The 24,922-nt window shown below is 43.6% G+C and overlaps 2 protein-coding genes across 15 annotated transcripts in view; one reads left to right on the forward strand and one right to left on the reverse strand.

Moving 5' to 3' along the window:
* LOC143832801 (monoacylglycerol lipase ABHD6-like) overlaps window positions 1-6,618 on the reverse strand; it is a 45,463-nt gene extending 38,845 nt beyond the window's left edge. For 3 of the 4 annotated variants that reach the window (XM_077327738.1, XM_077327736.1, XM_077327735.1), the window contains exon 1: window positions 6,479-6,618. The gene's annotated coding sequence lies outside the window, so the exon portion shown is untranslated. The remainder of the gene's footprint in view (window positions 1-6,478) is intronic. The other variant, XM_077327737.1, reaches the window with a different exon arrangement.
* The window catches only part of EXOC7 (exocyst complex component 7), a 53,093-nt gene continuing 34,779 nt past the window's right edge, over window positions 6,609-24,922 (forward strand). For 2 of the 11 annotated variants that reach the window (XM_077327730.1, XM_077327731.1), the window contains exons 1-6: window positions 6,626-6,791; window positions 9,951-10,016; window positions 10,516-10,700; window positions 13,977-14,082; window positions 15,453-15,675; window positions 24,161-24,328. In XM_077327730.1, the coding sequence (XP_077183845.1) occupies window positions 6,732-6,791; window positions 9,951-10,016; window positions 10,516-10,700; window positions 13,977-14,082; window positions 15,453-15,675; window positions 24,161-24,328 (808 nt within the window). In that variant the 5' untranslated portion in view covers window positions 6,626-6,731. Of the gene's footprint in view, window positions 6,792-9,950; window positions 10,017-10,515; window positions 10,701-13,976; window positions 14,083-15,452; window positions 15,676-21,410; window positions 21,471-23,629; window positions 23,780-24,160; window positions 24,329-24,922 lie in introns of all 11 variants that reach the window. The other 9 variants (XM_077327723.1, XM_077327724.1, XM_077327725.1 and 6 more) reach the window with 9 other exon arrangements.

The following is a 24,922-nucleotide window of genomic DNA, read 5'->3' on the forward strand; positions in this document are numbered from 1 at the left end:
ATGAAACATCCTTTTTGTCACATGTGATGTCATTAATTGCTAGAACGTTTGCCCTTCATTAAGGGAAAGAAAAAGAAATCATGTAATCCATTCCTTTGTGTGTGCTTGAATTAATGCATTCCAAAAAAAATGTACCCACATGCTTCTCTTGGCTGAATGTCTTGAGTATATATAAGACAAGGTATATCAAGCAAAATTATTTTACTCTTAGCTTAGGCCTTTTTTAGCTTAGCTCATTGTGCAAGTGGTCGGCCTACTGCAGGTAGCCCTGGAACATGAGCAGAGCTCCTAAAAGGGTTGTGGCCTGAAAAAGGTTGAGAATGGCTGCTTTAAAGGGCTTTCCCCCTTTCTCATCTGAACCAAGCTACAGCTTTACACTATGGCTCAGCAGAGAAAGACAATGGCAGGGGGAATGGGGGTTTTCTAGGCCACGAGGGCACAAAACTCAGTTGGATCTGTGCTTTTGGCGGATGCAACGAAGAGAATAGTGGAGGATGGTGGCACCCAGTGTGTTCAGCCTGTGAAGAAATGTTGTTCCCATTCTACTTGTTGATGCTACAATGGCAGGGTTGCACCACCAACACCAACACTCCTGCCTGGAAACAGGCTAAGATAGCCTTACCCGATTGGAGACCCAGCTCAGTGAATTTATTGGGTGGTGTCCCATAAAGAGAGACAAGCAGGCTCTGCATTAATTAAAAAATGGAGGGAATGTTCATAGTTCTTCTTTTTAACAGATATAGTTATTGATTTGTTTCATGAAATTCAAAAGACATCTGGATCCCTCCCCCCTTTTTTGGTGAGTAAAAAGCTTCATCTGACGATTGTAACAGAATTACAATGCAGCCCTAAATGGAATTACAATTCTAAGCCCCGTGAATCTGTGTTTTAAAAAACCCTGGGCATTCCACACATGCAACGATCCATTCATGTGTGGTCTGGCCCACAGTCCTGACTGTGATTCTTGGAACTTCCAGTGGCCAACCATCTGTTTCAAGCACAAATCAAAGTGAGGGTTCTTATTATAAAGGTAGTGGTTGGGGGTTCTGGGAGGATCATCTCCTGCCACACTGTCCAGCCCACCAGTTGAGCTCCTCTTCACAAACTCTGATATATGCATTCCTGCTTGCAGAAGTAAGACAGATGACAATCTGAGAAAAGGATTTGTTGGTGGCCGAAACTTGACTTTGGATTGTACCTCCGCCTTGAACCTTGTTTGGTGCCCATTCTTATTTTCTTTTAGGCATCAAGCCTCAAATATTTCTCTTTCCCCAGGTTTATAACTAATCTCTTTTCACTGTTTTATGGTCAGCTCCAAGCCTATGAACTGTTTTATCAACATTAATTTAGGTAGCTCTTTTTAAGAACTTTTTATATATACTCTGGCTTGCTTATTTATTGACATTTTGTTTTGGCTTGGGTTTACTGATCTTATGGTTTTAATTGCTTTAACTGTTTTAACTGGGAGACACCTCAAGCAGGTCTAGATGGACAGTATACAACTGTTCTAAATAAACAAACAAATCCTGGGCACTCAGGAGCCCAATTCAGATCCAGACAATTGGGGCATGGGAAGTGGGCATTTTCGTGACCTCTGTTTACCCTTCTGAGGAATCTCATGTATAACCCATTAGCACTGTGCTTGTATTTCTTAACACTGAGGGTGTGTGATGAAAACAATTTGGCTTATCTCCCTTTCATAGTTGTGTAGAACAGGCATTGCTTTCAACAACAGTTCCTTTTCTACTGCAGCTCCCATTCGGTGGAGGGGGTGAGGGGGGGGTTATTGTCACAGGGTTGTAAGATCATTTTATTTGCCAAGAGATTTAATGAGGTGCAGACTTCTGGGAAAGGGAAGGCATGTTACTGGGGTTTTATTGGCTTGTTTATAATTGTATTCGTAAGGTGCCTTGAGCCATGAGGAAGGTGGGATATAAATCTTTAAATAAGAAAAATACAATTCTTCTTGCCATCTAGACAAAGCAATTTCAGTGCTGAAGGGAAACATCTATATGGCACTCCTGACTCACAAGTAAAATAATGACAGTCTTAATAAGAGTACCCTGACTTGGGTGGCTCAGATTTGAATGGGTAGCCGTGTTGACCTGAGCCACCCAATAAAATCTGAGTCCAGTAGCACCTTTAAGACCAACAAAGATTTATTCAGGGTGTGAGCTTTTGAGCGCAAGCACTCTTTTCGTCAGACTATGATCTTCTTACATGACAGGGAATATAAGATCATAGTCTGACGAAGAGTGCTTGCACTCGAAAGCTCACGCCCTGAATAAATCTTTGTTGGTCTTAAAGGTGCTACTGGACTCAGATTTTATTGGGTGGCTCAGGCTAGCCTGATTTCATCAGGTGGCCGTAGCTCACACAATGCAGAGGCAGGGTTGTTATAACTTAACTGTGGGTTGTTATAACTTAACTGTGACATGCCAGGAGTTTCTATCATCAAATGTGCCACCAGAAACTCTAACTCTGCCCTATGCCAGCTGGTAAGATTTTCAGCTGTATTTCCTCCAGCTTGGCGTAGTGGTTAAAACCAGTGGTCTTTAATCTGGAGAACTTGGCTTGATTACCCACTCCTCCACATGCAGTCAGCTGGTTGACCTTGGGCCAGTCAAAATTCCCTCAGAGCTCTCTCAGTCTCACCTACCTCAGAGAGTTTCTGTTATGGAAAGAGGAACTGTAGGTGATTGATTGTAAACTGATTTAAGATGCTTTCAGATACCATAGTAAAAAAGTGGGGTAGAAAAAACCCTCTTCTCCCCCCATTACATTGCTAAACTATCTTTGGGGAGCACTACTACATGGAGAATAGAGCCTCTTGTGGTGCAGAGTGGTAAGGCAGTGACATGCAGTCTGAAGCTCTGCCCATGAGGCTGGGAGTTCGATCCCAGCAGCCGGCTCAAGGTTGACTCAGCCTTCCATCCTTCCGAGGTCGGTAAAATGAGTACCCAGCTTGCTGGGGGGTAAACGGTAATGACTGGGGAAGGCACTGGCAAACCACCCTGTATTGAGTCTGCCATGAAAACGCTAGAGGGCGTCACCCCAAGGGTCAGACATGACTCAGTGCTTGCACAGGGGATACACCTTTACCTTTACCTTTACTACATGGAGAAGCCATTAGAGATGCATAGTATAAGGAGCCTGGGCAACTGCTACCTCTAGCAGAGTCGTTGACAGATTTTGCATGGTTAAAGACTCAGTTCCTTTAAGAATGTAGTGCATTATGCAGTGCCTTTCTATTACAAAAAAAACAACAACAGTGGGAGAGAACTGTTTTACTTCATAGATGCCTATGGAAGAACTTTCTGCTTGTAACTTCTCCAACTGAAAGAGTCAATGAATTCCCTGCCAGGTAGTGTATTACTAGTCCATGTGTTGTATTACTATTTCCCCATTCTCCAACACATTTTTCCCCCTGTAGCACATGTACTGCTGTTTGCTAAGTGGATTAGGACATAGTATTTACTTTTTATCTGAGTTGCATCAAGAATAGTTTGCCCCCTACCTGAAAGGAATGTCCCAATTAAATTACAAATGAAATGTTCTAAGTTGATAGGGCTAAAGTTTGGCTGAGACAAACATAGCATTCAAGCTTCTCTATTCATCCCAAAAGTTCAGTGCTCAGGGGACACCTAGTGGATAAGACACACTGGCTAAAGATTTTTTTCAAAACTCCACACGTTCCTTGCACTGATTTCTTTCTGCATTTCTGTATCTTCTGTTCTGGTATTCAGTTTACAGGATTTTTGTAAGAATGACAGTAAGTTGCTACAAATTGCCCAGCCATGTTGTTACCTCTTTGGCTGTATAGTAACAGTTAGAGTTCCTGTTTATTGTGTTTAGCATCTAGACAATGTGTCTCTGTATTTTTTTCCTGCCTAGAGCATCTAAGCAGGTCTGCATCTGCATCATAAGCAAACAACCACAGCAGCAGAATTGTCAAGAGGAAGTGTTTTGAGGATGCTGTACTGATGTGAACTCCTGCAATGAGACTAATTATCTAGGGACTTATTCCCATCTCCACATGCAGGGATTACAGTGTTCTGCCCTTCTGAATATAATTGGCTTCTGTGAGTCAGCTGTACTCATACAAGACCGAAATGCTTGTTCAACAGCCTATTTTGTAATGGAACAAGACAAACAGCTTCCAAACTTTCTGGTTTGCTGAAACATCTACTATACAAGAAATGCAACACATGTCAAAACTGTGGTTTTGCAATATGTATATCTGATATTTCAGTCCAAAAAAACCCCTCATCTGTCTTTCATGTTTACTTTAAAGTCGTTTATTTCAACGGACTTCCCTAGATTGAGGCAGCAACTTCACAAGTCACATTCTTCAAGAAATGTGTTTCAACATAGTGGAATGAGTTGCCGTTGGAAGTTTAAGCCCTCACAGAGTTCCAGAGGGCTTGTAAGAGGGCATTCTTCCACCAGGCATTTGGTTGAGGCTGGGACCACCATTATGATCTAACGTGATACCCCTCCCCCCAGCAGAACCCACCATTAGCCTCTATTTTGTGCCTGGCCTGTAATTTTGACACCCCAGCAGCCAGATTTGTATGGGCACTGGAGCTAGTGTATAAACAGTTTTTAATATATTTTTAAACTTTCAACTCTGCGGGTTTTTATTCATTGATGTGAGTGCTCTGAAACCTTTTGGAGCGGGGTGGCATATAAATTAAAATGTAAATGAATAAGTAAAAATAAATAAACCTGGGCTGGAAGTCTAAGTGAACTAATGTGACTTATTCCCAATAAACCTTATTTTCAAGTAAAGCTGGGCATTTGTTTTTTTGCTAGAGCAGGCTTTCTCAACCAGGGTTTCATGAAACCCTGAAGTTTCTTGACAGACCTGGAAGGGTGTCCTGAATGAAAGGGGATAATAATAATTTATCAGGTGATATGGCCATATATGGTCATGCTAACCCCCCCCCCCCTCAAATTACCAATGATAGGCCTGGCAGTGTTGGGAAGGAGAGGGGCCCCAGATGGGCATGTACACAGCTATGCTTCACAACCATAGTCTGTACGATCGCACCTCTTCTGGGGTTTCTCGAAGACTGATAAATGTTTCAGGGGGTTCTCAATGGTAAAAAAGCCGAGAAACGTTGTGCTAGAGTATCAGAGTAGGATCTGGGAAGGCCGGGTTCAAATCCTCATTCTGCAATAAAGTTTGGTGAGTGACTTTGGGCCAGTCACTCTCTCTTAGCATAACTTACCTCACAGGGTTGTTGTGAGGATAAATTAGAAAACAGAACAGTATATCACAGCTTGAGCTCTTTGTTGGAAGGGCAAAATAAACATGTACTAATCCGATTGATAGTGGAACATGCTCCCAAATAAGCATACATAGATCTGGCTTGTAGAGTATAGATCTTGTTAGTATCAAAGAAAGGCGGGATCCACTCAAAAATAAATCCTATTGACTCCCATAATACTTACTTGAAGGTATGCAAATACAGAAATTCAAAACTTTGGCCAAGTCCTCCAACACTTGATAGGGGGAAGAAACATATATACATGTCTTCATATAATATGAATCAGTGACTTGTATGATAGAGCTTATCCTTTAGAACAAGTGGCATACCTGTCTGAAGAATTTTTTAAAATAAACATTGCTGAACATAGTGGGAAAACTTATTTGCTTGATTATCTGTTTTCAAATATATGTTATATATTCTGGATCATACCCCCTGGCAAACAGTAAAGCCTTCACAATTCCAAAATTCAGGACAAAGCCAGGACAGCTAATTCCCAACATTAATACCCATTTACAATATGAAAAGCATTTTGCAACTTTATTTGGACAAGGATTTGCACCAGCCACAAATACGTACAATCCATTATGTTCACAGACCTATACCCAACATTATAAAACAGGTTTTGTACCTGTTAAATTACATAGATTTGAGGGTATTCTTAAAACAGCAAAACTGTCATTAAATAGATATGGGCTCATTTTAATTAGCAGCATAAAATAATTATCCTCAATCTTTCTATGGCTTTGTGAGCTCACAACTATTCTATCAAATTTTTAGCTTTCCAAGTTGCTAATGCTGCTACAAGTCTCCTTATCACAGAAACTCTCTTCTCCCTTTCTTCCCAGACATCCAACAGTATAGTCCTAACCACAATTATGCCATCTACATCCGTCAATGGCCAAGGAGTTTAGAAAGGGGTAACTCAGCTTAGGCTTGCACTGTAAGCCTACGAAGACTCAGGCATACAGACGCCAGCCTCCAGGTGGGACCCGGGAATCCCCTGGAATTGTAGCTCAGCTCCAAAACTACAGAGATCAGTTCCCCTAGAGACAATGGAGCATTATACTCCACTGAGGTCCCTCCCTGTCTCAAATCCCGCCCACTCCCGGCTCGCCCTCCAAAGCTTCCCGGCATTTCCCAACCCAGAGCTGGCCACTACAGCCAGGCACCACAATCAAAACGTCTTAACGCAGGAGAATCACCGGCATGTGGCATTCAGAAGGCAATCGGCAGCTTCAGAGACCACTTCTCCCTCGCGTGCTCAAACCTTATCCCGGAAGGGGGGGCGGGTAGCAGGTCTCCCCGCCCCCAAGAGCGTCACCCGCGGCCTCTCCCAAGATGGCTGCCAGAACATGGCTGGGGTGGGCGGGGACAGGAGCGGAAGTGAGGCGAGGGAGTGTTGACAGGCGCCGGGCGGCCTGGTGTGTGGCCTCGTTGGGACTCTTCGGGAGCGCGATGATCCCCACGGAGGAGGCGTCCGCCCGGAGGAGGGAGATAGAAGAGAAGCTCAAACAGGTGGGGCTGGCTGGGAGGGACGGAGGCGCCTCAGGGACCCCCCCCCCCCGCCTCTGGCTGCCCAGCATTGTCCTCCTTCCTCCTTCCGCTCTTCTTCCCGCTTCTGTTGTGGCGGACCCCCAAGTCGTTTGAGCCCCCCGCCCGCCCCCCTGCGATACTGATCACACGAGAAGAGGAATCCCAGCAGGGTATCCCCGCCTCGTGAGGTCAAGAGGACTTGGTGTTGCCTCGACAGCCAGGAGGCTGCTCTCCCTTCAGCCGTAGAAAGGAAGCCCTGCCTCGAGCCTCGGGCGGGGTCTCCCTTGTACAAGCGCTGCACATAGGGTGGCCAGGTCCCCCGTGGCAGGGAAGGAAGGTGGCCAGGTCCAGGTTGGGCACCTGCTGGAGGTTTGGGGGTGGAGCCTGGGGAGGACAGGGCTAATCCACTGAGGCACAATGCCACAGAGTCCACCTCCAAAGGGTTCGTTTTCTCCAGAGGTAGTCTGGTGATGAGCTGTCATTCCAGGGGTTCCCCAGGTCCCACCCGGAGACTGGCATTCCTAACTGCATAAATGTCTTTCCCAAGGATTTTTTGGGGGTAGGGGGTGGGATTTCTTCCTGTGGGAGACGGTTCTTTCTCAGTGTTCTCAAGAACTGTGAGGAGCATGGTCATTGTAGGCTTTGAGTATCTTTCCAGAGAACTTGAGTCCCCCTTCTCTCTTTACAAAACCCCTTAGATTTGGGAGCCTGAGTTTGTAATGACCAGTGACTCCTTTATGGATGTCTGGAATAGCCACTGAAACCTAGTATATATATAGATGATAATAAGACTCTAGTGAATTTATGTTCAAGAAATGACATCCCAGAAGACCTTTCATACTAGGTCAGGTACTTCGGCTGGTGGTAGCTCTGCTAGGCATGCCAGTTCCCCATTAGGACCTGGGGAGCTCCTGGAATTATGGCTCCACTCCAGATTAAAGAGTTCGGTTCCCCTGGAAAAATGGCTGCTTTAGAGAGTGGACTTGATAGCATTATACACCACAGTGTTCTGCCAGAAGTCCCTCCATGCCCCAAATCCCACCCGTTCCATCCCCAAATTATCCAGGTATTTCCCAACCTAGAGCTGGCAACCCTATGGCTCTTCCATGTTGTCAGCTAGAACGCTTTTTCCTCATATACTGCTTGATTTTTTTAACTGGAGATGCTGTGGACTGAACTTGGGACCTTCTGCATGCCAAGAAGATGCTTTACCGCTAAGTCGTGCCTCCTCCCACATTTATGGCATGGATAGCTCTCAGTTTTCTTACACAAATTCCCAGCACTTCTAACGATGATCACTTTGGAAAATTGATTTTATTTTTGTAGCTTTTAGGTGTCATTTCAGCACAAACGAAGAGCTTATGTACATTACAGACATCAGTCCCTTGGTGCATCTAATCCAGTATCAGTTTCCCACAGTGTTCTGCCAGAAGCCTTGAGGGGCTAACAGTGGGAACATAGAGGCCGAAGTTTCCCTCTGCTGCTGCCTTCCCCACCCCTAAGCAACTGATGTTCAGATGTATGCTGACTCTGAACAAAGTCTTAGTCAGCTGTCATGGTTGCTAGCCACTGATGGGTATGCAATCCATTAATTTTATTAACCCCCTTTTAAAGCCTGTGGCACTGAGTTCTACTAGACAACTATGCCGTTTGAGAAGTATCATACTGTCATTTTCTGTCCTAATCTATTCATAAATTTCATTGGCTACCCACCAAGTTCTAGGTTTTGAGGGATCTACATTGTGCATTGACTCCGTCTGGTCTCGACCAGGGCCAGAGCATTCTCTGTTCTGGCCCCTACCTGGTGGAACGAGCTCCCAGAAGAGATCAGGGCCCTGACGGAGCTTAAACAGTTCCGCAGGGCCTGCAAAAAGGAGCTCCTCCACCAGGCATTTGGCTGAGACCAGACGTAATCAACAGCGACCAAGGGCCCCTGCTCCCCCGCACCCCCCTCAGAATTCAATCAATAAACCACCCCCCTCAGAATCCCATCAATAAGCCCTGGACCTGTTTGTAGTACTATATTGTTATACCGTTATATTGTGCTGTTATTTTGGTTACAATTATTAGTTATCAGTTATACATGTTACAGACTGTTTTATGTATCGTTCTCTGTTATGATGTAAACCGCCCTGAGCCTCCGGGGAGGGCGGTATATAAGTATGATAAATAAATAAATAAATAAATATTCCAGTGGATCCTCTAAAGAGTTTAAGTCACTTTATGGGAATTGCCTCTAGCTACTTATATTTAAACCCCAGAATACTTTACAACCCACCATCTTACTTTACCTGTTCCCTAGCTGGGGTTCTTGTCCCACATATGAGACCATGTGTAAAATGTTACCACACATATCCTTTTGTTAAAGGCTGATATTAATTGTATGAAATTCAGTCACTGGTTTCAATCTAGTGTAGTGTTTCTGCACATAGATTGTGACTCTCTCACCACCTCCTTTACATTGTAGCACCAAATACTGAAATGCTGTTCATGATGTCTCTGAGCAGCAGATGGGAGGTGGTATTTTAGGTATCTGCAGAAGGGAAAGGGCAAGAAAGTCATGTTTTATCTGCAGAAATGTTCAACTGATATTCAGCCATTCATTTACATATTGCATAATATTACTTACCAATAATATTAGTTCATATAATTGAGCTATTAGATCTTGTGACAAACTTCCAGTATTTTGAAGGTTACAAGGAAACATCTAAATTAAGGAGACCGGATTGTCCCACTTTTGGAGGGACATCTGGGGATACCAGGAAAATTGTACTTATGTTGAAATTAAAATATATATATTACAATATTATTTTTGCATTCTATGCGTGCTATGAAACTTTTTGTTGCTCCATATAGACCAAATTTTTAATCAAGACCCCCCCCCCCTCCGGTCAATGGTGTCCCACTTTACCAATGTTAAAATCTGGTCACCTTAATCTAAATGTAAACATTAATACAGTCTTTTTGATATACTATTTCTTGAATATTTTTACTTCCATTAAAATGAATGCAAACATTAACTAAGTTTTGCAGAGAGTCTGGAGAGGGCTGGTGACCATTAAAAAAATTAAGTTCAGTATTTTCCTTTCAGTTGAGTGAGTGGATGTGTACATTTGTTTTTTTCCCCTCTTGCAATGACAGGAAGAAGAAACATTGTCTTTCATCAGAGAAAGTCTAGAGAAAAGTGACCAGCTAACAAAAAACATGGTGAGTTTACCTAACCTATGACTTTTCATTTAAAGCACAACATGAAGTAAGATCTGGGCCCCTCCCTGAGTAAGCCAGGTCAACAGGCTACCCCCTGGGTTTGTCCCTTGAGGCAGTTTTAAGAAGCCTGTGGAGCAGGAGGGAAGGAGTTTCTTTGCTGCCAAAGGTGGGTTTTAATAGGGTTTTATTGTTTTTTATATGTGGGTTTTACTGTGGGGGATAGTTGTTACCCACCACAAGCCTCTACATGGGAGTGGAGAGCTATAAACTGAATTATAAGTAAAATTTAAAAATAACATTTTGCAGTGCAATCCCTGCAGAGTTGCTCCAATCTAAGTCCCCTGAAATCAGTGAGGTGAGATTGGAGTAACTTTGTATATATTTGAAAAGTTAGCTTCTGTTTTTATTGTATGTCTTAATTTATAAAGCAATGAGATGTCAGTGTTGGTGGTATTTGAGTCCTGTTGTACCTCAGATATTTCTTGGTTTTGTGGTTTAGGTTTCCATTCTGTCATCCTTTGAAAGCCGCTTGATGAAGCTGGAAAACTCAATTATTCCTGTGCATAAGCAAACTGAGAACCTTCAGCGCCTACAGGACAATGTTGAGAAGACACTCTACTGCTTGGATCATGTCATCAGTTACTACCATGTAGCAAAGGACACAGAGAAGATAATAAGGGAAGGGTGAGCTGATATTCTCAGGAATTAGACTGGGCTAATTCTGCATAAAGTCTGGACATGGATCACCCAGGCTAGTCCTATCTTGTCAGATACTGGAAGCTAAGCAGAGCTGGATCTAGTTGGCATTTGGATGGGAAGGTCATGATGCAGAGGCATCTGAACATCTCCTGCCTTGAAAACCTCATGGGGTCATCATAAGTCAGTTGCAACAGGAATGTATTTTTCAAGTATTTGTTGGATCTGTTCTTTCAGTGTGCCTCTTGCTGTCTTCTTCTCTTGCTGTTTGCCATCTTGATTGATCTAATTAATTTTGAGAATGGTGGTTTTGTTGGTACAATTCAATGGAGCTGAACATATCTTCTATTGATTGTTGGTGGAAAATTTACTGTCAAGTTACAGCTGATTTATGGTGACCAAGTCAAGTTTTCAAGGCAAGAGACATTCATAGGTTGTTAACCATTGCCTGCCTCTGCGTCATAACTCTGTTATTCCTTGGAGGTCTCCTATCCAAATACTAGCCAGGATCCTACTCAGCTTCTGAGATCTGACAAGAACAGACTAGCCTGGACTATCCAGATCAGAGCTCATCTTTTGAATAGTGAAGAATCAACAGCAGCTGGGAGCAGGTGTTTCAGTGCATCTCAATTTCTTTAATTTCCTAGGGGAATTGCAAGGTACATCTTTCTTTTTAAACAATCACCTTTAGTAATCTAAAGTGAATTGTGTCTTTTAAAGCTGTCTGCTGTTTCTACATGGTTGCCAAGTACAGGGGTACAAAAATGCACCCCAGTAGTAAAGGGGTACACATTATAATGAGCATAACCACACCCACCATTTTGCATACTAATTACCCTATTTGCATAACCACGCCCCCTGATGTCGCCGGAAGTGTCAGCATGCCCCACCCTGTGCCCCATGCCCCGGAAGTGCTGCCATGTCGCCACACCCCTTAACGTCACTGGAAGCGCCGTCATCATGCCGCACCCCATGCGCCCCCTGAACCGGATGTGCCGCCATTGCACTACACACCCCCTGACGACATCAGAAGTGGCATCATCACGCCCTCTGGCCCCTGCCCCGTGCCCCAGCAGTTCTGCCATTATGCCACATACACCCCCCCTTCCTGGAAGTGATGGTGTCATGCCCCACCTTCTGCCCCCTTTGCCCCCGGAAACAATTTCCACAGACCATGCTCCCACCGGAAACGCAGCCATCTTTTTACACCCCTCATGACAGCGTTGGAAGTGACATGCAGCATCGACCAACCCTCCCTGCTGCATTACAACCAATGGGAATGACCAGGTACGGCCATGTGTTCCCTCTAGCAACACGCCCTGTCACCTCTGACCAATAGCAAAGAGGCTGGGACAGCCCCCCAAAGAAGAGATTTTAGGAAAGAAGACACTTGTGCTAGCAGACGCTCACCATGGCTCTTGCTGAATAGATGGAGACTCCTAGCAGCCACAGGTTTCATTCAACCCGAAAGAACAAAGGATTGGCCTGGCACGAGGTGTGGAGTAAAATCCCCCACACATCCATCCGGCTGTCATTATAATATGTGTACCCCTTTACAATTCACCCCTACTGTGGTGCCAGCAACAAGCAAGGACAGAATAGCACCCATACACCCCTGTTCCTTCTGTGTTTGCTGCTACTGCTGCTCCCTAACCTCTGCTCCTGTCCCTTTTCTCTATTGCACCTGTGCAGAAGCGCAGACACAATGGTGATTTGAGCAGGTTGTTCCCTATGACCTCATCCCCTCCTCTCCCATGATTTCCCTTTTTCGGGTTGAATCGTAGTGTAATATTAGAGCACACCTTGGCAGGGAAAGGAAAACAGAAGCTTGTGAAAAGGTTAAAAGTACTTATGTTGCTGTCAAAAGGGTAAAGTGGAGTGGAGGGAAATGGAGTTTAGCTCTCCATCACACTTTCTGTAGTGGCCTCCAGATGGATAGTCTATACACAGCCATCCTGCAGTTTCCTCCTTAAAATAGATTCTGTGAGCTAAAAGAGGCATGCAGTTATTGAACACAACATTATCTGGATGCTTCCAAATATTGTAGATGTGGGAGGAAATTCCCCCCGTGGCAGCAACCTTAAGTTCGTATATCAACTTTGTTTTTGTAGACTGTGCAGCCAAGCTATTTACTCTTAGCCCTTCAATTTTACTCTTGTCACTTATCTATGCCAGTACATCAAAGGAACCCTGTTAGCCGTATGACCAATGTTAACTTTGTTAAGAAAAGCTTGTTTTTTTACACCACGTTTTTTTATATGGAGTATCAAGGCGTCTTTCCATCGCCTTCACTTACTCTCCCCACAACAGAAGAAGGTGGGACTGAAAGAATTGTGACTGGCCCAAGATTACCAGCTGGCTGCATTTGGAAGAGAGGTGAATCAAACCTGGCTCTCCAGATTAGAGGCCACCGCTCTTAACCACTACAGCAAACTGGCTCTCTGCTGGGGTGATTATAGTGTCAGAGTAGGATCTGAGGGACCCAAATTTGAATCCCCAGTCTGCTGTGGAAACTTACTGAGTGACCTTGGGCTTGTAAGTGAGTATAAAATGAAAGAGCAGAACAGCAGAAACCATATTGGGTCCCCATAAAAGGAAAAGGTGGTGTACATATCAGTGGTCCCCAACCTTTTTATCACCAAGGACCGGTCAATGCTTGACAATTTTACTGAGGCCCGGGGGAGGGGGCAGTCTTTTGCCGAGGGATGTCACCGTCGCCGCCTGAGCCCCTGCTCCACTTGCTTTCCTGCCAGTGCTCCTGACTTCCTGCCGCCCACTGGGGGGCGCTGCCAGCAGCGGCTGCACAGGGCCATGCTGAGGGGGAGCCCCAGCCATGGCGGCTGCTGGAGAGCACCAAAGGTGAGCCAGCGGCAGAATGGCAGGGCAGCCCCCGAGGCAGCAGCCGGGGAGGAAGACGAGGAGGAGCCACGGCCCGGTACCCACTGGTCTACGAACCAGTACCGGTCCCCGGACCGGGGGTTGGGGACCACTGTACATATGAAACTAGTCAATTAACCAATACTCGTGCTACTACAAACAACAGTAAATGTGTGGTTACTTGATTGCTATGGACTGTAGCATAAGCTGGCCATCATCATGTAGCTATTAAAACATTCCAGTGAATGAGAACGGGCTTTCCTAAACTGTTAGCAGAAAAAGGAATTTAAAAAAACCAAAACGCTGGGGGAAATGCCAGTCAACTAGGCTTTACAGGTGTGTCATACTAAAAATATGTTCTTGACCCAGCTGTGCGCTTATTTGCAGCCCTACAGGGAGATTAGAAGAGTACTTGGGCTGCATGGCTAAAATCCAGAAAGCTGTGGAATATTTCCAAGACAACAATCCTGACAGCCCAGAGCTCAACACAGTGGTACGTAATGTGGCTAAGTGGGAAGCGATGGCTAATTTTCGAATCTATCTTCACCTATCCTTGCTTTAAATTCATAGAAGGCCTTATTCCATTTGGGGACAAATATCAGTGCTTCATAAAATCCTGATGCTCTTTAAAATCCTGAAGTCAAAAGGCAACAGGTTCTATTCTATTGCTGTTCCATTGATAGAAGAGGGTAGGGGCCAACTTTGCCTGATTCTCCACCTCACTTCAGTCCCTTGACTCATTTGGCATTTTGTCTGAGAGGGTATCTCTTCTTCCTGCAGTGCTTTTTTAGGGGGTCACAGGAGGAAGGGGAAAGCAAAATCTACTTTAACCACTTGAACATGAGAGGGTCCATGGCTCAGTGACTGAGCATCTATTTGGTATGCAGAAAACCCTAAGTGGAGATGGACACAAATCGCAGTATGTTGTTTTGCAATCCAAACTGGTTCATATAGGTTTGTGACCCCTGCTTTCTGCATCATGCCACTTTTCACGGGGAGCAGAGATCAAGGGTTGAAATGGCTCTGAGCCATTTTGACCTAACAGCTGAGCCCTGTTTTCTGCTCCCTGACACTCACTGTTTCTTGTGAAGAGCAGAAAGCAGGGTTTCACATGGCTCAAAACCATTTAAACCCCTGCTTTCTGCTCTTCATGAACTGCCTTAAAATTCATGGAAGTTCATGGTGGTTCTTCAGTTCATAGTTGCTTTGTGTACCATAAACCGGCCAAAATTCATGGTGAACTTTAGTTCATGATCTGATTTGTGCCCATCTATAATCTTAAATTCAATCCCTAGAATCTCAAACTATCAAGTAGTAAGTGATATGAAATACCTTGGAGGGCTGCTGCCAGTCTGAGTAGACAATACTGTCCTTGATGGACCAATGGTCTGACTCAGGCGGTTCTTATGTTCATATGTGATTCTTGGAACAACATGTCCTATAGACATGATAGAAGTTTGGAACAACATGTCCTATAGCTTGGAACAATGTCCTATAGACATGATAGAAGTGAAAAGATGTAATTTAGCATGCTGTACCTCCTCCTTCTCCTTTTTAAAAGGTCTAGTGCCAAATTTCTAAGACTTAACTATTGTTTTAAAAAGGGGGAAAGTGCAGTTATGTGGTAGAAGCATTTTCTCTTTTAAAAGGGGTTTAAATGTCTACCAAATCCCGGAACTATTTATTGACCTCAGGAGCAGAGATATAAATTTGGTAGTCTTGAAGGAAGAGGTACATCAATAGGGAAAGGGACAGAGCTGAATGCATGTGCAGTTGATCACTATGCCCTTGTTGTGGTATTTTAACACCTTGAAAGCAGAAACAAAGACAGCTCATCTGTTTCATGTGTGTTGCTTCAACCAGAAATTGCTGTTTGAGAAAGGGAAAGAATCCCTAGAATCTGAATTTCGCAGTCTTATGACCCGTCACTCCAAACCAGTTCCTCCCATCCTCATCCTGGATCTCATCAGTATAGATGAAGAAATAGAAACCCAAGAAGATGTGACCCTAGAACACCTTCCTGAGAGCATCCTCCTGGACATCATCCGGATTTCTGGCTGGCTAGTGGAGTATGGAAGGAACCAAGGTAAATTTCCCCAAGGGATTTGCTACCTCCCCTACATTTGCCCTGAGGCAAGGCTGGGTAACAGAGGCTGCAGGTGAGTCATAAAGCACTTCTCCTGTGCCTATGAGTCTGTATTTAATTCTTGGATGGCCCAGTTTTCATGCTAATTTTCTGACCCTCATGATTACAGAGATGTACTTGAAGATATACTGGCAAAAATTATTAAAAGACAGTAAGCAAATAAAAAGTCCAATTTCTCTAACTTTAATGTCTCTGCCATTTGAATATAACAAGTTTAGAATGGAGTCACTGCAGAACTAGTATAATCTGTATAGCAGGGGCGGTTCTATCCACATACAGAGTGAACATTAGTATGATATTTAAATCAACATTTTTTTTAGCATTTGATCCAGTAATTTTAAAACCCTATAATGAACTTCTGAAGGGATGTAATGTGGCAACTAAGACTGTTTAACAATGCTTTAACAATAATACAGTTTCCAGTGGTTCAGGGTAGGTTAAAATAATGTTAAATCAGACATTTCTGTAATAAATGTTTTTGTAGCAATAGGAGCTAAATGCTTGTCGTGGCAGCTGAAGGCAGAAATCGGAGGCATGTGTGCAGGTCTGAAATAATAATTTGCTGAGATTCCTTTGAAGCAACTTATCTCACTAAACTCCACAGATGAGGTTTTTATACATATCTTTGGATTTTCCATCAAGACTCTGGCAGTGATTTTTGTTTGTTTGTTCATGTGGCCTTCCCTCAAGCAATAGCCTTTCCCTTCAGTGCTGGACATTAGTGTGGTTAAAGAGTACAGAGATAATTAACATGCCTTACTTTTGAATGTGTAACTCTTGGTACCTAGTTAACACAACGTGGAAAACCAGCCTCTGATGGGATTAGCAATATAGGAAGCCATTCATAAATTACTGTAGAGAATGTAATAACAGCTCAACCAGCTGATTTCTTTTGCAACCTACTTAAATGGTGTACGGATCACATTGTTTGGCAGAAATCTTTAAGATTCTTTTAAAAGGGCTAGAGCTCCTTCATGTATTAAAACAAGGTGACAATCTAGTATTAGAAACATTTGTGATTTCTACAGCAAAGCTACATTTTTGAACCATTTTTTAGAAGGGGGGGTTGGTACCAAGAGAAAGTTCACATCTGAACAGCTTAATTTTTTCCTAGATCTCAGCTATTTTTACAATTCCAATTATTATTTATCATAGGGCAGAGCTACAAAAAGGAAGCATGTAATAATATGAAATATGTAGCCAAGTTTATACAATAGGTATGCATATTGATTGGGCAATCCCCCTAAATACTAATATCTAAGTTTTCAATCCACTCAGTTGCAGCTGGGGAGAGGACAAAGAGCTCCATCACCTCTTTCTGGAAAGCATGACATTCACATTTCTATTACAGATGGAAAATAATTTGGCAGGCTACACCACAATCACATTCAGGATCCGGAATTTCGCCCCATATAAACAAAACGTCTGCACAACTGCCAAAGCCTGTTTGTATCCTACTAGCTTTCTTCTACGCTTTATGGGCAAGTCAAATCCCGTGGGCCTCTTTGTAGTGTTTATCAGGTTATGGATAGCTGGTGAAACTGGTATCATTTGTATTTGCACCCATTAATTCCCTATATTGAAATGTGATTGGATGATTTGGGCAGTTCTTATTGCTGGGTGTCAGGACTTGAGTCTGGATAGGCCTGTGTCAGCCTGTGTTTATGGACGGGCAGCTCTGTTTTCTGTGATCTTTTTTATTCACAGAGAAGATCACCTTGCCTTCAGAGATGTGGGGGTGCAATGTGGTACAATGTAGGTAGCTAACAGTTTGGAGTGAGTTTAATAGATCCACTGATGGTTCTCATTGTTGCATTGAGTTGAACATCAAGTTTGTGGATGTGGGAGGTGGAGCCACACTGAAGCACCATATTCCACAGTACTATACACCAACCCCAAAGCTGAGCATCTAAGTGTCGTAGCAGATGCACCCCAAGTTGTACCACATAATTTTTGAAGAATGTTGTTTTGTGTGTGTATTTTCACTGCTACGTTGGTAAGATGTTGTTTAGAGTTCAAGGTCCTATCCAGGGTTATGCCAAGGTATTTAAGTGTATGTTATGTGAAAGTCAGGTGCTATTAAGACATTCCGCTCTTGGTTGACAAGATTGTTATTGACCGTTTACGCACTGGGAAATTCACTGCCCCAGCTGTCATGCAGGACCACAAATCTGGGGCGGATGAGGCGTACCGGGCCAAATACTCCCCCGTGTGGCTGCTGGAAGAAGTGCCACAACTAAAACTCCTGCCTGCAGCCCAGCATGAAACTTCCAGTGCATCAACGGTCATTGAGATGGATTAAAAGTATTCTCATTTTCCTATATTTGGGATTAGCTACCATTAACGGTAGTAGTTGGCCAACATTTGAAGGTCCCTAGTCAGTATTTCTTCAACCCTTTCAATCGGTTTGTGCCTCACAATGTCATTGCCATAAGCAAACTTCCTGGATATCATCTTGGGAACATCAGAGATATATAGATGGGCAAGGACTGAGCCCTGAGGTAGACCGTTATTCAGTTTCTTCTGCTTATTGACTGACCCATAATAACTTGGAAAATCCTATTGCTCGGCATGTTGTTTAGAAGTCAGGAGAATGTTCTGCAGGGAAAACCTGGAGAAACTTGTATAGCCAGCCATCCCACCAGACTGTGTCATAAGCGCCAGGCAGATGACAAAAACTGCTGATGTCTTAAGGCACATCTGTTTCCCTACCTCAATGAATGCTGTTAAGATGAGAAGCTGATCTTTACAACTACAATGGGGTCTAAATGTTGCTTGCTTTATAGGAACATGCCCATTAATTCAGACACTGATTCTGTTCAGGATTAGCCTCTTGAGGAGTTTATAACAGGAGCTCAGAAGGGAAATAGGTCTGTGACTTTCCACCAAATGTTTTGGTTTTCCCGGTTTCAGAATAGCAACTACAATTTCCATTATTTATTTTCATACAGACTAATATACATCATGTCATATCTTTAAACAGCCACGTGGCGCTCCGTGCCACCGACTGAATAAAGCAGTAAGGGCAGTGTGGGAGGAGTTAGGGCGGGCCCTGTCTGGGATAAAAACTCGGAGGGGCCAATCAGGAGCCGCGAAGCCCCTCCGAGTGTCCATCCCGCCCCAAGCAGCCAATGGGGAGCCGCGCAAAGCGCGGCTCCCCATTGGCTGCTTCACCCGCCCAGACAGTCACGGGTGAGGGGTGGGCCGCGCCGCCTTCTCCTGGCCGCTCTGCCGGCTGGGAGAAGGCTCGAGAGAGCCTTGGGTGGGGGGTGGCCCTGCTCCCAGGCCATCTAGCACCCATTTCATTCCTAAGTGAAATGGGCTTTAGATCTAGTTATATAATAATTTTTATGAAGGCAAAAACAAAGTGGAGCAGTAGTAATAATCATACTGAGGATGTAAGTCATCTATATAATCCACAATTGTGGTCTTTTTCCAATAACTGATCCATAAAAACCGCAGGACATTACACCAGAATGTTTACACTGTTATGGCTTGTCACAGCTCTATAGACTGGCAAGGCTAAGCAGTACCAAAAAGCTTGCTTGATTATATGTTTTATATTTCTGATGGAGTTTTCCTTGTATATTTTTAACACAAATCAAACCTTTCAGAGTAATTAATATTTTGGAGGTGGCAAAACTGCAAGCCAATAAAATGGAACTTTTTCATACATCTATGAGATCTGCAAACTGTGCAGTATGGTACTCAGGCCATAAGCAGTCATATAGCTATATAGTTCATACAATATTTTCAGGCTCTATAGTGGTTGTTCAATATGAGGGGGCACTGGCTGAGAGGCTGCCATCCCCTTTGTACTAGGGGATTTTATCGCCATTAGATGGAAGGTGATCTGGCGATAGATGTAGTAACAGTCCCAACTCTAAATTCGGTGTCAAACTTATTTGGAGAGAGATAAGAAGAAATGTCACGTATTAGCTCTTTCAATAAAGGTTCATCAATGTGCAGCTGCTCAGCTAACTTCACATCTAGCCAATGTTAAAGCCCTTCTATTGGGATGGTCCTGAATAAACGATAGATAAGGGGCCGGTGACATAATATGCCTCCTTTTCCTCGGGGCTCTAAAACAGGGCAAATACCGGCTAGACATTAGGTAAAAAAATTTCACAGAGTAGTTCAGCAGTGGAATTAACTGCCTAAGGAGGTGGTGAGCTGCCCCTCACTGGTGGTCTTCAAGCAGCAGCTGGACAGATACATATCCTGGATGCTTTAGGCAGATCCTGCATTGAGCAGGGGGTTGGACTAGATGGCCTGCATGGCCCTTCTTACTCTCTGATTCTGTGATTACTGCAACGTGCCGTACATGGGGCTATCCTTGAAGCTACAGTTGGTACAGATTGCTGCAGTCAGAATGATGACTGGACTGGCTCTCAAATTGCTTCTGGCCTGAGTTCAAGGTGTTGGTGTTGACTTTTAAAGCTCTATGTGACTTGGAAGCAGCATACCTGGAGGACTTCCTATGCTCATATGACCCTACCTGTCCACTCTGGTCATCTTCAAGTGCCCACACTATCTTAGGCAAGATGGGTGGTAACTCGCAAAGACCTTCTTGGTAGGGGCACTGAAACTTTGGAACTCCCTCCCCAAGCGATTTGTCTGTCTGTCTCTATCTTTGTCTTCTGCTAATTGGTGAAGATGTTTGGTTTTATTTGGCATTCCCTCACTCATTGTTACTAGCCCTCCTCCTGTTTGTGTGTGTTTTAGGAACTTCTATGTTAAAATTTATGATGATGTTATCCGTTCAGTCATGTCCATCCCTTGGCGATTCTATAGGAAAGTCTTCGCCATGTGCCACATTTTAAATATTTTATATATTTGTATTTTAAAATCTTTAGTGGCTTGGCAACTCTGAATTGGGTGGGAAGGCGGCATAGAAACGTTTTCAATGAATAAAGATAATAGCTACTTTAGATCAACCTCTGACCTCTTTAGTTGAAGAGTGGGGTCTAAGATTAAGGGCACCAATTTCTCACACTTCTGAGGTGACTCATCCAGCCAGGGTGATTATGGAGTTTAATGAGATTCGAAAGCATTTCACTCATTTAAAGGTGTAACTGTAAATTGCATGCAAAATGTGTGCCAGAGCCACACTACCACTACCAGAAAGAAAAGTAAGTTCTGAAGAGAAGAATTTATCACCCTGAAACAGGAGGGAGTAGGGGTAGAAGAGGTGGTACTTAACCCTTTCTCTGCCCACTATTTTTGTTCTCTCAGTCTCCCAGTCGTGCTTTTATTTTTAAAGGACAGTTTTAAGGCTCAATTACATGCATTTCCATATAACATAAAGTTTGGTCTTAAGTGATGAAGAAGTATAAAATGTATTTTTTTTAAAAAAATAGCTCCTGGAGCTTCTCTGTGAACCCCAATCCAAACTAGCAGTAACTGTAAAGGATTAACACATTATCTGCTCCTAAAACCTCTTCAGTCTGGCCATCTTTGCATGAGCTAGTCTAAAGCTGAAATGAATTTAGAGGAAGTAAGTGATCCCTTGAAGAACCAGCTCTCTCCTCCTCTCCTTTGTTACCTTGGAATAACTATGCAGACCACAAATGAACAGTTCTTCCAGCAGACAATGCCTTGGGGTGGTTTCCAGTCAGCCCAGTGCGCCTCGGATCCTGTTCTGGCATCAGCTACTTACCTTTCTCTGTCTCCAGCAGTTCAGCCTCAGGAGCAGCCGCAACAGGTGATGGTGGTACCTTCAAGTCCAGTCTGGAGTGAGTAGGGGAGGTGACAGGTTGGCAAAAGGTTGAGACTTCTAAGCAGTGGCAGCGGCAGCGGGGGTGGAAGGGTAGCTGGTGTTAGGTTCCGTTTCTTCGCATCTGGGGAGGCTGGGGCTAAGAGAAGGGGAGGAGTGGCAGAGAGCAAGGGAGAATACAGCACAAAGGAACCAGTCCTCAGTTTAGATTGACAGGTGGATCTCAAGCAACGAATGCATTCTGTTGAGTCACCTGAATAAATTCTGAATAAGTGCCTGCTTCTTGAGGACTCCAACAGAGGGTTTTACGTTCAATACACGAGAAAGCCTTGTGTTGCCTGCTTGTGTTGCCTGCACCAGGCCATCTGTACCTCTGGCGTGTTATCTAAAAACCGAGAGGTCTAAATGCATGCCAAGCATTCAGTGCAAACTGAGGCAACAAGCCACTGAGAGCAGTCACACTCCTCATGTAGGATTCCATGGTTGTGTAATGAGATCTCTTCACTCAGGATAATACCCTAAATTAAGTCTCTTAATCCCTGATGTTGTGATGGTCTAGGGAATCATGGGAAACTTCCCCCTTCCCAGAAGCCCCCTTTCCAGCACTATCTCCTGTTGATGACCTGTAAGCCCACTTTGCCCATTACAGGCACCAGGCACTCCACATACCCAGATCGCATATTCTGTAAGGTGAATTACGAGCACACTTTACAGCATATGCAATAGCGTGTATGTTGTTTTTATGGGACACACTACTTGTGTTACGTTTTAGAAAGTCTCGGATTGGAAGATTTTATTCTGAAGGCAAAGCAGATGTCCAAACCAAGCTTTTTTAAAACTCTAGAATGTTCACAAGAATGTCTCTCCATCTGCCGGTAAATGGTAACATATGAGAAAGCATCAGACATTGGCTGTACTTGGGCAGGGGGCTTATGCCAGGTTTATTAGGGGGGAAAGCCAGTGAGTTTGGATGGTGGGCGTTGGTGGGAAAGAAGAATGATGTATGCTGCTTTGGATCCCTGTTGGAATGAAAGGTGGGGGTGTAAATGCAGTATATAAATTGGGGTATACATAGATGATTTGTTGGTGGGTTCACAGCCTTGAAAATGGAAGGAAAAGATTGGGAAAGCTTGGGTACATGATCGCAGATATCACTAAGGATACAATGAGGGCTGCGCATGTTCCACAGGATCAAATGTATGTTATTTGGCATAGCTAGAGGTGGTGTAGGATATTAAAAACTCATCTTGATTTGATCTTTTATTTTAAATGCCAGGGATGTAATCACATGAATCAGTTGCAAAGAGAGGGGAAAGGGAAGGAAAGGAGTCAGAAGGATAGGCATTGTGTGCCATGAAACCAGAGTTCGAGACTAGCAAGTTAATGATGTTCAGATCCCACTTGAACAGATGAATCAGACCCAATGGACTCTCACCTATGAAAGCTTAACACTAAGGTTTCCTTGGTAGTCTGCTGCAGCTAAACTTTAGTTGCCTCTGGAATTTATCTCTCAAACTGCAGCTGTGGGATCTGGGGATCCCCTGGAATTATAGTTCATCTCCAGGCTAAAGAGAGCAGTTCCCCTGGAGAAAATGGTTGCTTTGGAGGGTGAGCCCCATAGCAATATACTCCCTTGAGATCCCTTCCCGCCCTAAACTCCGCCCATTCCCAGTTCCACCCCCAAAGTCTCCAGGTATTTCCCAACCCAGAGCTAGCAACCCTACTTGAATTAGTTTGGCTTGAGTTTTCGGTCAACAGTAGCCTGCTTGGTCAGCTTAGCAGCAGCAGTTTAAACCATGTACAAAAACTAGTTAGCTTCTAAGGTACTCTTGGTAATTAAGTATTTCTGCCACTTAAAAAAAAAACTGCTACCATTCTAGAATTACAATTGTGGAACAATAAAATCAGAGTCCAGTAGCACCTTTAAGACCAACAAAGATTTATTCAAGGCGTGAGCTTTCGAGTGCAAGCACTTTTCCTCAGACTATTGTGTAACAGTGATTGGGACATATGATTGTTCCAGCACTTCTCAAATGCAGGGGATGGTGCATTCAGTGGATTCATTTCCTTTATTCTAACTTTTTGGGTGTTTTTTAAAAAAAAACTTAAACCAAGCATCTCTTGCAGTCTGAAAAATGTCATGTTATTTGGTTTGTCTTGATTTTTGTTGTGGTGCAGGTCTTAACTGTCTGTGTGAGGAGAAACAGCTGCCTGCAGGAACCCAGAAAGGAAGCCTAAAGAGAGAGCAGAGAGTCGTGTCCTATACCAGCGTAGCCTCTAGGGAGAGCACTGTAGAACAGTCACTCAAAGAATTAGGACACAATAGTAGTAAGTGCAGGAGAATCACGTTTAGAAAGAATCCAAGTATGGCATAATCTGAAATAACACTTTCCTGTCCTCTGAGCATGACGCAGTGAGTTTTTTTGTCAAGTCAGTAGAAAATGGCAAATACACTTCATAACTTACCTTTTAAAATATCTCAAGCCCAGGTGATTATTATTATTATATATTATATTTTGCTTTACCTTTCCTTTATAAGCAAGATTTTTACTAATCTGCTCCCATGCTTAAGATGTTCCAACCATGCATTGAAGTGTTCCGATTACCATTTTTTCCCTTGTCACGTTATATTTCTTCATGTAAAGGGAATTCAGAACACAACCCAAACTAATATCCAATGCCCTGCATCGTGTGTGCTTTTCTTCCTAGACTTTATGAATGTGTACTACCAGATCCGTTCCAGTCAGCTGGATCGTTCTATCAAAGGACTGAAGGAACACTTCCGGAAGAACAGCTCTTCCTCCGGCGTCCCATATTCCCCTGCCATTCAGAACAAGAGGAAAGACACCCCAACCAAGAAGCCCATCAAGCGACCAGGTTGGTCCAACATTGTAGCTGTCAGTCCTTAATTATTATGATGGAAAAACTAGGCTTGTTTTTTTTTTCTGTTATGGGAAATATCGTGTGATATTTAATTCTAAGTTAAGGGTGTTGACAGATTTCTAGACACCCCTTAAAAGGCCTGGAAACAAATGCCACATTGGACTATTATTTTCCCCACTGCTCTGAGCACCTTAAATCTTTGCTTTGTGAGTCTAGGCAGGAATATTTTTTGTATCTGGCATTCTGAATTTTCTGGCATGGCAAAAAGTCTCTGAGCTATCTGGGTGTAAGCATGCTCTTGCTCTCCTCTGTTAATTCCTATGGAAAAGCTAAAGCCATGAACGGTGGCTTCATTTTTGTGTTCTGTCACAAGTAGAGTTAGTTAAAGATACTGAAGCATCGCACAATGGATGTGTGTGCAAAATGACTGTGCAAACTGCTCAAGGGTAGATGTGCTTGGTGGTGGTGGAAATTGCCACTTGGGTGCATGGAAAGGTTGAGGATTTCTTTATAGAGCTTTCACACTGCCATCTTTCGGTGATGTAGTGACATAGCTCAGCAAGAGGAAATGTTTGGGTTGCCTATCAT

Source organism: Paroedura picta, chromosome 3 (genome assembly GCF_049243985.1).
Source record: "Paroedura picta isolate Pp20150507F chromosome 3, Ppicta_v3.0, whole genome shotgun sequence".
In the NCBI taxonomy this organism is placed as follows: domain Eukaryota; kingdom Metazoa; phylum Chordata; class Lepidosauria; order Squamata; family Gekkonidae; genus Paroedura; species Paroedura picta.